This window comes from Natrix helvetica (assembly GCF_964273705.1).
Source record: "Natrix helvetica genome assembly, chromosome: 6".
Taxonomy (NCBI): domain Eukaryota; kingdom Metazoa; phylum Chordata; class Lepidosauria; order Squamata; family Natricidae; genus Natrix; species Natrix helvetica.
The window spans coordinates 25535601-25550403 of record NC_138553.1 but is presented as its reverse complement, the minus strand read 5'-3'; the positions used below and the strand labels follow the sequence as shown (position 1 = coordinate 25550403).

Below are 14803 nucleotides of genomic sequence, written 5' to 3'. Positions count from 1 at the left end.
ATTGCACAACTCCATCTTATGCAATTGTTGTAGGTCAGGAGTACCTGTTTATCCTCCTGTGTGCATTATTCATCTTACAATTAGACTACCTCAATATGCTCTACATGTGAGGCCATACTTAGATGATCATTCAAAAACTTCAACTGGTCCAGAGAGCAGAAGCATGGTAGCTACTGATATGCCTCAGCACACCCATGTAGCATCTCTATTTCACAAACTCCATTGTGCTTCTAGATGTCAGTTCTTTCTTATAAAGCCCTTCATGGCACAGGGCCAGGTTACATTCATAATCATCTATCCCTGATCATTTCTGCACGATCTGACAAGAAAGACATTATCTCGGTCTCATTATTTGGCAACATCATCTAGTTGACACAGGAGACAGGCCTTTTCTGTTGCTTTCCTTAACCTTAGTAAGAGTATCCCCCCCCCAAAAAAAAAGGTTGTACCTGTTCCTATCTTCTTTTTGAAAGGTATTAAAGTGCTGGCATTGCATCCAGGAGTGGTCTGAACTAGAGTGATTTCCCCCCAAAGCATTTCATGTGTTTCTGTTTAGGATTATGTTTAATATTTGTTTTACTTTATTTTTTTATTAATCTGAGTTGTTTATTAATGATGAATGGCACCCTGAACTATGTGTCAAGTATCCAACTATATACACCTTGATTAAATAAGTAATAAACATTTCGAATGTATCAGGTTGGTAGGGACATCTCTTACCTTGCAGCCACAACCTAGATGGTAACGATGGTTTAGTCCTTTGCGCTGAGACAAGGTCAATCGATCCCACTTTTCATTCAGATTACACAGTCCAGTATAAACCTTTCCATCAAAAACTCGACCTACAAAACATAAACACAAATTATCCATTCCAGTGTCATTCATTTGAGAGCTCAAGATAATTTCTTAATTTATTGGGAGAAAAACAACTTAACTTGTCCTTTTCTAATGCCAATTTTCCCAATATTTCCAACTATAGTAAGTTTAGAAAGAGAAATTAAATAATTTGTCATAGCGAGTATTTTACTGATACAACTGTAATAAAAGCCAATTAAGCAGATAAATTAGATTTAAAAACAAAGACCCAATCATCATCAGCATCAGAGAGCAATAATACTTTAAAAAAAAGCACAGGGAAAGAAGATATCTTACCCTGTAATTAAGAGGAGGTTAAAATATGCTGCCACATTTATTTGGAATGCACTCCCATTTCCGTTGAAAGTCCTAATATTTACTGGGTTTTTTAAAAGCCTTAAACATACACCCTTTAAAACAGGTTCTTGATTATATACATAAATTATTTTTTAGCTTTATAGTTTAAAAGCTGATCATATTAGTGAAAAACAGACTAATGTATGCATGACAATAGACCTCAATATAATGACTGCAATAAATACTTGTAAATTGCACCCACTAATGCTGAACTTCAGCCTCTAAAAATAGCTGAAACTGATACAGCCTGTAATCTTACCATAGCAGAAAATTTGTTATGTTTTTACCTGTAATCATATACTGATACTTGTTGACCTCCAACTTGACTCCACAAAGACTTTCAGAGGCCTCAGTGTAGATGTATTGAACATGTGGCATCTTGTCAAAACCTCTGTACATCTACAAAAAGAGAGCAAACCAACAAGAATGAAATGCAGTGCAACCAAAGCAAGCAAACAAACACCTCACTTTTTCCATTATACAGCTACTGTCTTATCTGCCTTTATATTAAGAAGAATGTGTATCCCTGATGAGTCCAGAAGCCTACAGTTTCCAATATCCCCAAAAGCACAACTAAGATAAATGGGTTAGAATTGTAGAAGTATACATATCCTGACTCCATTCAAAAACTGTCTGTTGCATCTAGCTCTCTCTTGTTCTGGAAAAAATTATAAAATCTTAAAAGAAAACCCAAAACCTTGATTCTTCAACAAATATAGAATAGCAGACAACTTTTATTAGGCTTGAGCAGAATCTTGTGGAACCTGTTGCATTCTCAGATCTATTTAAACAGGGGATTCTCTTTTGTTAAAGCAATCAAGGTGGCATTGTTACTCATAGGATCTATCATTACATGGTAAAATTCTACTCAAGTTACCCTTGAGAAATGTCAACACTGGTTTGTAATGGCCTTCAAAACCATCTCTGCTTGCTCACTGACTTTATACTAAGATGGTAAGACAATAAACAGAATTACTATTATTAGGAGACAGGCAAGTGGCTATTTTGCTCAATCACCAAATTACTTTGTGTAATATGTTTCAGGTTTCTACAGTCACTGCCAAAGTCTATTTTTTTTAATAATCATTCTTCTAAAGCAGGGGTGTCCAAACTTGGCAACTTTAAGACTTGTGGACTTCAACTCCCAGAATTCCCCAGCCAGCTCTGCTGGACACCCCTGTTCTAAAGACATTAAACTAGTCTTATGACTGAGATGTAACAGCCAAGAAAAATAAACCAGAGCAGATTTTTAACATTACATAAGAGGTCAGTTAACAAAAGAATGTCCAGAGCAAGAGATCCAAGTGAAGTCTGTTTATTACGCCAGGACTACAGAAAAGAACCAATGTGAAAGAGGAGGAAAGAATTGTTTTTCTTCAGAATGAGCAAGTGAAATCTAGCCAGACTTCAAGGGTCCAATTATTTCTAAACTCTACACAAGGAGCTTCACGTATGTTTCTCACTGTCAGACTTGTTGGAAAACAAAAAACAAATGGGACACTCGTTAACTCACTCTGCCCAAAAAATTAAGAGTTTCAGAGTTGATGTTATAATTTTAGATTCATTTGTTTGTTATACTGATCAATGCTACAAAAGTCTAAGACAGGATAAATAATATTATTTCCCCAACATTTATTCTCACAATGATCCTATGAGGTATGACATTGTGGGAGATAGTGACTGGCTTGAAATTACTATTGCGTGGCTATGGTTGAAAATAGAACTGAAACTCCCTATCCCATTCTATCTCCCTAATCACTGCATCACACAGTCACAAACTAAGCAATATTTCTTAATATTCTCAATATTTCTTCGCTTCTCTCTCTCCTACCTGCCACCCCTCGCTAAAGGGACTACGGGGAAGGGAACCAGGCAGGCTGCCTTTACCATTGGGGCGAGGTGGGCGGTGTTGGGCCGCGAAGCGTACCTCTTACCTTTCCAGGTCCTCCGCGGTCCTCGCCATTGTGACCAGGGAAGCCCCTGGTAAAAGAAAAAGAAGAAACCCTTCTCACGACTTCAAGAAGTTTGATAGAACTCATGAGAAGGTTTTTTTTTTACCAGGTTTCCCTGGACACAATGGCGAAGAACACGACGGAGCTGGAAAGGTAAAAGGTGTGCCTCGCTTCTCACCTGTCCTAGAAAATAATAAGCCCTCCCCCTATAATTAGCCCAAGGCCATATTTCGTGGGTAAAAAAAAATAAGACCCTGTCTTATTTTCGGGGAAACATGGTACTTCTAAGGCCATGGTCGAACAGACTTATTTCGCTAAACTGTTAATGAGTACAAATTATAAACAATTGCTTCTATACATCTTAAAAATTAAACATTTGTCAAGTTGGAAAGAATCACTTAAGACAAATAGCTAGGTATTTCTATGTATATGTAAATTAGCACAACACTGCATAGAGAAAAAAGAATAGCTTACATGTGGGAAATCACCTTTGCCTATTCACAAAACTACCCAAGTCATTCATTATTTGGGATATGAATGAGCTCAGGGGACTGAATGACTCACCTAATGATCTCTGATAATGCTTTGTGGTTTCAGCTAAATATGACTGGCATCTGTTTACTCACCTTCATTTGTTTGACAGTGTATCGCATTGTCCCAAATGGTCCATCTTTCATAAGTTTCTTGCCCACGACCTTGGCCCGGATAACTACAATAAAAGAAGACATTCTCTAATTTCATTCTCTAATTTACTTTACTATTAGCTCATTTTCAAATAGCATAAATGAAAGAGAATAGCGGCTAAGCTTTTAAAATTTCAGTTTGTAAAATGCAGTGTGTAGAAATACTTCTTGATTTATACTTGAAATATTACTACTGCTAATAGTAATATAGTTAACCATAATTATAATAATAAAAATAATTAGAAGTTAAACTGCCCTGGGACTTTAATATTCAAACAGACAAGAATTTTCCACACAACAACCCAGACTTAAAAATTGTTCATAACACAGACAAAACAAGCCTGGATAATGGACACGCAGTTCCCAGAGACAGCAAAATAGAAAATAATGAACTGAGAAAATAATCACAAAATATAAAGATTTGCAAAGTAGTTGTGGCAAAATAAAAGCAAAGGCGGACCAACAGTAACAGGTGCTTTGGGTGCAATCACACAACATCTGGAGCACCACTTGAATACCATCAGCATTGCTAAAATCACCATTAGTCAATTGCAAAAGGCGGCTTTATTGGAACAGTTTACATCCTGTGACAATATTTTTAAGCAATAACATCTGCCTACCCCAGGTCCTTGGGAAAAACTCAGTAGATGGATAAAAATGCCAAATCTGGTTATGCAACCAACCATTGTAATAGTAATAATAAGTAATACCACTTTGTGTAAATTTCAGTGGCTATAGCTTTGAAATATCTAGTGATATCTTCTTCTAGTAAATAAATATACCAAGATGGAATCAACTCGGCTGTCAAATCCACGACTTCACAGCAGCATCATGTGACGTTTTGGGACTTTTTCCCCCTTTGCTAAAGTGGGCGTGGGCATGGCCACACATCTGACCTATGGGCCATGAGTTTGACAGCCCTGATCTAGATGCTACAAAGCATGGCATCAACATGTTTCCTTAGTGCTTTCTTTCAACACATCTTATTTGTCAAGAGGGCTTTTCAGCTCAGCTAGTACAGTCAGTGGCAAACTTAGCTCTTTAGTGGAGAGAATCATTATACAAAGCCTATACATCAGGCTCAAAACCAAGAATGACACGGCGATTCTTCCATGCTGAGGTCTTTATGCCTATAGACAAAATCTTACCAGACTGAGCAGTCTACTATTTGCATCTACTGTAGAATATTCTCTGTGAGCTATTAGAGAGAGGATGTCTTCGCCCTCTTCCTCTCAACCTATCTGGTCTGAGGTACCTCTTACTCCTCTGAAATGTATCTCCTTCCTCCTGGAAATCCATCTCCTTACTACACTCCATCACACTAACAGTGTCTAAGTAGTAGATAGCAATTTGATTTAAGATTCTGAACTAAAAACTGGCTAATGTTCTGTAGTAGAAATGTGGAGAACTGAATCACAGTGTGAAAGTCGAGCTATGTGACTCTGAGCTAGTCATTCTCTCCCAGCCCAACCCACTTCACAAGATTGTTGTTGTGGAGAAAAGGGAGACAAGTATCACTATGGAGTAATACAAATTAAATGTAATGCAAAATAAATGCAGGATATAAATCTAAAATAATACTTTATGCTGAATTTGTCAGGTTTATATTGAGTCAGAACATTTGAGAGGTTATAATGAATTTCTGTAAGAAATTCTGTAAGAAAAGTAGAGTCTCTCGAGAGGCTTGTACAGCCTTAAACTAATAACAGTTAAAACAAACTTGGATCATTTAGAGGAGTTTGCAGTAACTTTAAAAAGGTTAAATGAAATATTTTAATCATTTCTCTTTTCCTGACAAAATTGTCTTACTATTTTATCAAATACCGAATAGATAGCAATGATCTAGATTTCAATTGTACAAAAATATTTATCCAAGAAAAATATATTATCTGGTTAAATTTCACTTTGACTCAAAAGTAGGCATGTGACATTTTCCTTCAAAAAGAAAAGAAAACCAGTGAAACGCATTTACATTACTCCAATTTACTACATATGGCTCACCATGTGAGCATATTTTCCACTGTTGAGATGGGCTGAAAGAAATATATGCAGCCTGCAAGAATAAGGATGCATCCAATATATGTGATAATTCGTAACTTTGAGAGCGTTTCTGCTTTATCCTTTTTTGAATATTTTTTTAAAAATGTCCCTCATTTCTAACCTTATTATTTCTAACCCAAGTATTAGTTTGCAACTCTGCCAAATGAATCAAATAAGACTATGACAAATTCTCTTATGGATATGGGTTTGGAGCTGCTAGAAGTATTGCTGGAATGGAATATTCCTTATTTCAAAGTTATTTTTTGCTTTTAAATAATGGATATATTAGCACAATCTGCTTTGCTAAGCCATATCTGCTGCTAGGAAACAATATTCCCTGTTGAAAGAAGTGTAACTGTATATTCCTATCATCAATGTATTATGAAAGTAATGGAATCACAACTTTTAGACACAATCTACAAGCAGCCATGCATTCAGTGATAATTTTAAGATAATTTGAAGAGGCCCTACAGGTATATATATATATAGACATAGATAAATACGGTCCATATATACCGTATTTTTTGGAGTATAAGACACTCCTCTTTTCCTCAAAAAAGAGGCTGAAAAGCTGGGTACGTCTTATACACCGAAAACAGCATTTTTTGCCTCCCAAAACCCCGCCCCCTTCACCAAAATGGCCGTGCATACCCTTAGGGAGGCTTTCAGAGAGCTCCTGGTGGCTGGGGGAGGCAGAAATGAGCAAAAAACGGGCTGTTTTGTCGTTGTTGTCGTTCCCCGCCCCCAGCTGCACTCTATAAGCCTCCATAAGACTATGCATGCAAAACGGGCTGTTTTGGGGAGGTTTGCCGAGTGCAAAAACTTTTTTTTTCCCTTTTGGAAAGCTCTTTAACTGATTGATGAGAATTACATTAATCAAGTGCTGTGCCAGCAGAAACACATACCTATGTACTGTATTTCCCTCTATCTCTATTTCTCTCTCTCTATCCCTCTACCTACTTACCTACACACACTCTCTCTCCCTACCTACGTACTGTATTTCTCTATCTCTCTCTATTTCTCTCTTTCTATCCCTTTATCTACCTACCTAACTAACTACTCACTCTCTCCCTACCTACGTACTGCATTTCTCTCTCCTTCTCTCCCTCTCTATCCATCTATCTACCTACTTACTTTTTTTAAAAAAATTGCCTCTTCAAAACCTTGGTGCGTCTTATACTCCGGTGCGTCTTATACTCGAAAAATACGGTATATGTGGACATATGTACGAGAAGAAGCCCTGATGGTCCATATTTCTCTCTTAATGATGGCCTATGCCTGCTAAATATAAATATCAAATAAGTTATTGGGGTGCGGGTTCAGCAGGTACAAGGCAAGGTTATGAAATGAGTTATAGGATATCTGAAGAATCATAAGTAAAAACTATTAAGATTCAGTTCTTTGACATAGGTGTACTAATATTGCAGATCATGCACTTAATGTGCATAATATGATCCATCAGGCCAACATAACTAACCAGCTGTGCATGGTGGCCCATAAGGGGCATAACATTCATTTTTAAACTGATATCTAATCTGCTGTAAAAAGCCTTCTGCTTGGGATTTCTTCTATCCACTGCTCTGATTTCTGTATTTCATTAGCCAGAATTATTTCGAATTTAAAAAAAAGATTTCTAAAAGTTATTTCATCATCACATATGTTTTCCAGAAAAAAAATGTACCTTGAACATTCTTTTTATCTTTTCTATTTTTTTCCGGTGTCTTATTACAGTCTTACTATTACTGATGGGAAATTTTATCCCACACAAGTGGACACCAAAATAGCAGCATATTTTTAAACCACAGTCACTTTGAAGTGGTGCCCATCAAAACAGACTGTGAAGAATGTTTCTGAATACTTTGGGGTTTAGGGTCAAATTATTTTGTGGGATGAGAGCAGCTGCTAAGGCCTCACAGATGATTTGTAATTGTTTATGTAATATTAATTTGGATAAGCATATAAAATTCTAGTAATATAAGCAAGCCAGCTAGCTTATAATACTAAACCAATCCCACAGACCAATTGAATTGAGATGCAATTATATAGATGCAGTTATTTTAATTTAAAAAATAACATTTTCCATATGCTTGCACATATGCTATATTTTTTTAAAAAAACTTTTTTGCTGGAAATTACTTGAAAACATTCGTGTTTTGTTTGAACCAGCTGTCTTGAAAGCTATAAAACACAGATAAAAAGATTAAAGCCATTATATCTTTATAATCCAACTTGCAAGTTTAGTGAACATAGAAATATGGAAAATTCTACATGATGCTCTAGAAAATTACATCTGAGAGTTTACCATGCTTTTGCATGAGCAACCAACAATTCTCCTTTATGAAGAATGTCTGCCTGCCTGGAATTTTAATAATTCCAATTCTAAATAAGCATTAAGAACTTTTGGTGGTTCTTAAGAAATAAAAAGACAAAAATCTTCCATCTATGTCATCCATTGCTGCCATCTTGGTACCTACTTGCATGCTACTACTTAAAGAAAATAATGCAGGAAGAATCAGTCCCAGCTGCAACCACAGAAGAAGCCATCATAACAGTAAATTAACAGAAGGTGTATGTTCTTAACTTTCTATAAGCATAAATTCAACAATCTATCTTCAAAAAGTTCCATACATAAGAAAAGCTCTACTAGCTCAGTAACTTCCTGTAATAGTCTGTATTTTATTGTTTTCAACGTTTCCTGGGTATGCATTGGGACAATACCTATTGAATTTCATAGAAGATCTATGCTGGATGTAGACTTTTAATAAACCTAATTGGAAAAGAACAAATTCTCTGATTCAATAATGCCTGAAGCTATAACACAGGCTATAGAATAAGAAAAATGCAGCTGTGTGATGCTTTGAAGAGATAAATCTTAGAATGATTCATCATCATAGATTTATTCAAGTTATATCCTGCTCTTTTGTCCTGGGGGCTCTCAAAGAAGCCATCAAACGTAATCCCAGAAAAATACTCAAAACTTTATTGAGATAATATTTGAATGGAGGACAAAATGAAAAATTAAGGTACAGTTGTTTGATCATCAGAAGTTACTACTACTACTACTACTACTACTTTATTATTATTATTATTATTATTATTATCATCATCATCATGATTTCTGTATCATAATCTTTCCATATATTTGATTTTTAGTATTTTCAGGTTTTTAAGATTGGCCGTAGTTGGAATTATGTGGAAAATGATTCCACATTCTCAAAAGAAAACAGGAGAACATAAAGAGGTCCATATAATAAATTTCTTCTTCCAGAGGCTTTTGAATCTGCAGTTTGGTCATCTTCTTAACAACTTTCTTCAGGATAGGAAGGCTTATCTAATACCACTGGATCTATTAATAGATTATTGAAGAAGAGGAAGACATCCAATTCCTTTAGAGGAGATGGAACCACACCATTTGGACACAATTACACATAATGATCTGAAATGACCTACCAGAAGAGATGTGGACCTAATGAATAGGTGACTGTTCAAAATTCAGGCCATCTGGTGTATCTTCAGAATCAACAAGCTCAAACTCTTACATACACTGAATTAATGAATATAGTAATAGAGTTGGAAGGAACCTTTGGAGTCTTCTAGTCCACCCGCTTCCTCAAACAGGAGACCCTATACCATTTCAGACAAATGGCTCCACAGTGCCTCCAACATTGGAGCAACCACTTCTTTAAAAACTACAGCAATGGAGCAAGCACAACTTCTGAAGGCAAACTGTTCCACTGGTTAATTTTTCTCACTGTTAGGAAATATTTCCTTAGTTCTAATTTGCTTCTTTCCTCATTTAGTTTCCATCCATTGTTTCTTGTCTTGCCTTCTGGTGCTTTGGAAAATAGGTTGACTCCTCTTCTTCGTGGCAGCTCCTCAAATATTGAAACAATGCTATCACATCACACCTCGTCCTTCTTTTCTCTAGACTAGACATATCCAATTCCTGCAGCTGTTCTTCATACATTTTAGCCTACAGGCCCCTAATCATCTTTGTTACTCTTCTCTGAACTTTTTCCAGAATCTCAGAAAAACAGTCTTTTTTTAATATATATTGTAGTGAAAAAACCTGGATGCAATATTCCAAGTGTGGTCTTACTAAGATTTTATAAAGCAGTACTATTACTTCATGTGATCTTGATTCTATATCTAAATGCAACTCAGGATTGTATTGGCCTTTTTTGACTGCTACTACCAACTGCTGGATCATATTTAAGTGATTGTCCAATAGGACTCCAAAATCCTGCTACAGAGCCAAGTTTCGTCTAATCTGTACTGGTACATTTGGTTTTTCTTGCCTAAGTGTATGTGTGTATATGTGTGTATATGTATACACACATGCTTATATACAACCCCACCAAGCTACATCTAAAGCAACTCAACAGGACTTGTAAAGCAAGGGTCCAACTCAGAATGAATCCAGGCAATTTTATCAATAGATGCTTCAAGCAACCCTTCAAGTGATGTTCTGAATCAATCTAAGAAGTTGTAGATCACCTGAAACAGAACAGCCAGATGGCATCCATAAATGCAGTGAGAATAGCTATGTTTTGTTGCTCTTAAGGTCAGACTCTCAATTATTTGTATCAAATCTATGGTTGCAAAGGTAGCCATGAACTTCAAGGCTGTACTATAAGTCTAGGAAACTCCTGCCAATCTGGCCATAGCATCAAGAAGTTCAGACAGAGCAATAGCTACATAACAGGAAGACCAGTACAGTCGCAGCAATTCTATCTGTTCCTTAGAGCCCAACTTCACAATTTATCTCTGAAGCAGCATCTATGAAAGACACAAGAATCTTCTGAATGATAATAGCCACTCTCCCTGCCTTACTGGTATCTTACTTAAAACATAAATGTGAGCACATTTCCAAGGCTGAAACACACACCCCCTCCCAAGTTTATTCAAGTCTTAAGTGATATGTATCAGGTTGGCCCTTCCACCGACAGTAAAATCCTGCATGAGGAACACTTGTTACAGACATCCAAACTAATCACTAGCTAACCAATCAGATCATCAGAAATTTGGTCCACTTCTGCTCATCCATTGGACTCAGTGTTCAGTTAAGCTAGCCTGCCCATACATACAATCCATACAGTGACACAGACAATACACGCTATTCCTAAAAACAGGCCTTATCCACTCAGCTGTCTCTAATTCTAAAAGGACATTAACTGCAATCCTCTTAAATCGCAGACTTAAAGCTGCTGTCCTCTCACTCCCAGCTTACTCTGATGCTGCTAATGTAAAGAACATTAAAGGCAATGACTCCTATCATAGCAAGCAGCTTACGATCCATTTCCTTGCAATCTGAATGTCACAATATGAGGGAATGTCACAATATTAGGGGGCAAAAGCTCAATTCCATGTCACATTTGCTCTAATAAATTCTATAAATTCAGATTTTATAATTCTGTTATGTAAGTTGATTATTACATCCTATCAACCAGAGGTGGTATTTAGCTGGTTTGGACTGATTCACCCAAAGCGGTTGTGCAATCACAGGTGGGTCCGCCCACTCGCCCTGCTCTATATCGTCCTATTTAGGCACGTTTTTGAGGCCAGGGTGCATGTGTGGAAAAGGACGCATGTGCTTGCAAAGTAGGCTCATGTGCACGAAGCGGGCAGGTATGCGCACAGCGAACCGGTAGTAACAACATGTGAAACCCACCACTGATATCAACTCCCTATTAGCTGAAATCTCCCCAAATACAGTAGGTAGAACTAATTAATCAACCACCACTACAGCAGTACAATAAAGCATCCAAGAATTTCTATTAAATTTTAAGAAACTAGGCCATCTTCTTAAACTTCTGAGTATGATCTTTCAGAAGACAGAGTCAGAGCTCCATGCTTTGGGTAAGGGCAATACTTCAGTATGTCAGAGATCCATCTCTCCTTTCTCAAAAACTAAATCCCACTGGGATGGGTGCCAGCATTTTTGCAAAGAGGCTAAAACTTTAGTGATCACATGGTTTGCACACATTTTTGCACGTAGGAGCTCTAGAGGTGTTTGGAAACTTATATTGACTTCGTGGGAACTGGGTGGGCCTCACAAATTCTTTCCTGCATATTAGAAAACCCGACCAAGTTGATTGATTAAGCAGCTGTCCAAGCCAAAAAGAAAGTGTATGTATAAACACAGAGAAAGTATACATTGTTATTGATGCCACCCTTTTCATTTTTTCTTTGATTAAGCCAGCATTTAAGCATGCTTATTATAAACTAGAGAGATTATTTTTTACTATCTTTCTAGACTTTTCTCTTAAAAGTAAATTCAGAATACCAGGGAGACATGAACTTTAAACAGAATGCATAACTTAAAAAAAAATAACTAGAAAGGTTTTGAACAGTTTTGTTGTGTCCTTTTATCAACGGTCTAAAAAAACAGCATGTGTAGTTCAGCAATGAGATACTATACTCAGCCTACCTAATTTCTTAAAAACCAAATAAAGCAATCAAAATATTGTACATTTTTAAACTAATTTAAAACTAATAAAATGAGGAAATTTGCTAAGGGACTAAATTTTTATTTTGTAAAAAGAGGGAGGGTTCAATTTGAATTGCTCAGTGCATGGGGATGCATAGATACCCCAGAGAGGAAGAGAATAAATCATTTTTCATCTCTGCAGCAATGATTCGCATCTGTATATTCCTGTTCGGTTCAAATGTACGCAAAACAACGTGGATAACTGTGAGGCAGCAGCAAATTTTGCTTATTTATGCTGTTGCAGAAGATTTTCTGATTAAACTATTAGGCCACCAGCACAGGTATCTTCACATGCATTTAGAAAGTCTCCTTCAGCCAACAAATACAGAGCCTGTACCTGCTATATATCTAAAAACAAAGACAAAACAAATCATCCAATAGGGTACCTGTGCCAATAATAACCTCATGAATGATTCTTCTTCAGACAGAGGCCCTATGCATTTATCAATTGTGTATGAAACTAGAATTTCATATTTGAAACTTATACTGGTTCAGATACTGATATTCTAACCACTGGTGATACAGTGGTTAGAATGCAATATTGCAGGATAACTCTGCCCACACTCTGGAGTTTGATCCTGATATGGCTCGAGGCTGACTCAGCCTTCCATCCTTCCAAGGTTGGTAAAATGAGGACCCAGATAGTTGGAGGCAATTTGCTGACATTATAAACTGCCCAGAGACTGCTGTAAAGCACTGTGGGTGGGTATATACATACAGTAATTCTGAATGCTATTGCTATTGTGCTACTTTAACCAGTTTGCTAAATAAACCCCAAAAGATAAATTTGCACTAAGCTATATATTATACCTTGATCCTTTTCCCTATCTTTTTTAACAAGTATAGAAAGCTTTTCAATAGGTTATCCAACAGTTTAGGATATACTAGTATCATTGATATGGTTATGCAACTTTGTAATAGATCACTTTAGCTTACTGAAGAGTTGCACACAAGAGAGGGATTTGAATGTATTCTCTACTATTCTAGAAGGTCAGACCAGAACCAGCATGTTAAAGTTATATGGTGGTATATTCAGTCAAACTGACAGTGAAAAAAATGCCACGAGAACTCTGGAGGTCTTCAAAAAAAAAAAGGCTGAATGATCATCTGTCTAGTAGCTCCTGCATTGAGGGTTGGACTAGATGACTTCTAAGGTATCTTCCAAAGCTGTCATCCTTTGCTATTGCTTGTATCAAATGCACAGTGCTAAATTTTCTGACAGTAGCCAGCTGATATAAAGAATGTCATAAATCCTTCATTTCGTGAGTCAACATTCCTCAACAAAGACAATCTTGCAAAATAATGTGCTGGATCATTGCCAGGGCTTTTATTCTCAAGCAAAAAGCATAGAACTTAAATCTGTCTGGACATTTTTAACATGATCTAATCTAAAAGATCCTCCCACTTGCTTTGAATGGATGTGAGCTGTAAGTAATGAAGAGGAAAAGATCTTTCCACAAAGAATCAGACACTACTTTATTATGTCAGAATGTGTTAGAAATCTAGAATTGAAGTAGTCCTTGGAGCCAATGTTATTTCTGAAGCAAAATAGATCTGGCCCTATAACTTAGAGATACCTTAAGCATTAAAAAAAAGTATGATTCAACCAAGGACAAGCCTTTCATTCTCCAGTCTTACTATTTGAATGAGCAAATGTACAAAAAAAAAAGGAGAAGGAAAGGAATAAAAGGCATACTAAGTCAAAGTCCCTCAATTAATATATGTATTCAGAAAGGACAGATATTTTTGAGGTATACAATGATTTGGAAACCATACGTAATATCTTCAAAGAACTTTTTTAAAAAGTTCTTCCAGGACAGCTTGATCTGCAACAATGGTAGATGATATCTATGATGATGTTCTGTGCTGCCCCAGATGTTTCAGAGATTTTCTTTTCAAAATAACATTGATAAGAATGCAATTTGGGGACTAGGAGTTCTGATCAGTTAGTATTATTATTTCAGTAGAAAAAGAGAGAAAAATCAATGAACTTTAAGATAACGAAGATGATTTATATCTCATTCATAGACATGAAGAGACAGGTAATTCAAGAATACAACAGAGGAAGGAAATTAGTCATGTGATTGTGTTTCTGACTAATCATTCAAATGGAGACATATTCACACATGCAACCGTACAACCATAAAAATATTGTGCTTCAAATAATCTATAAAAGATCTTAGTTATTTCTGGATAGTTCAAGAAGCACCCAGTTCACAAATATTTTAAAAGTATAATAGAAGATTAGAGAATAAAGTATGCATCAGGAACAGTTATGTAGTTAAAGTGCATATTTATATATGCAGACAGTCTATTCTGTATGGCATGCCAAATTCCAAAATACCGGTAGTCCTCAATTTATGACCACAATTGAATCTAAAATTTCTGTTGCTAAGCAAGACATTCGCTAAGTGAGTTTTGCCCCA

General features: G+C 36.4%; 2 protein-coding genes across 2 annotated transcripts in view; one reads left to right on the top strand and one right to left on the bottom strand.

The window, feature by feature from the left end:
* SYN3 (synapsin III) overlaps positions 1–14803 on the top strand; it is a 194549-nt gene that overhangs the window by 47904 nt on the left and 131842 nt on the right. The window lies entirely within an intron of this gene.
* TIMP3 (TIMP metallopeptidase inhibitor 3) overlaps positions 1–14803 on the bottom strand; it is a 37354-nt gene that overhangs the window by 5014 nt on the left and 17537 nt on the right. Inside the window, exons 2-4 of the mRNA XM_081956655.1 lie at positions 3791–3873; positions 1500–1611; positions 721–842 (exon numbers count right to left, since the gene is read on the bottom strand). Coding sequence (XP_081812781.1) covers positions 721–842; positions 1500–1611; positions 3791–3873 — 317 coding nt within the window. The remainder of the gene's footprint in view (positions 1–720; positions 843–1499; positions 1612–3790; positions 3874–14803) is intronic.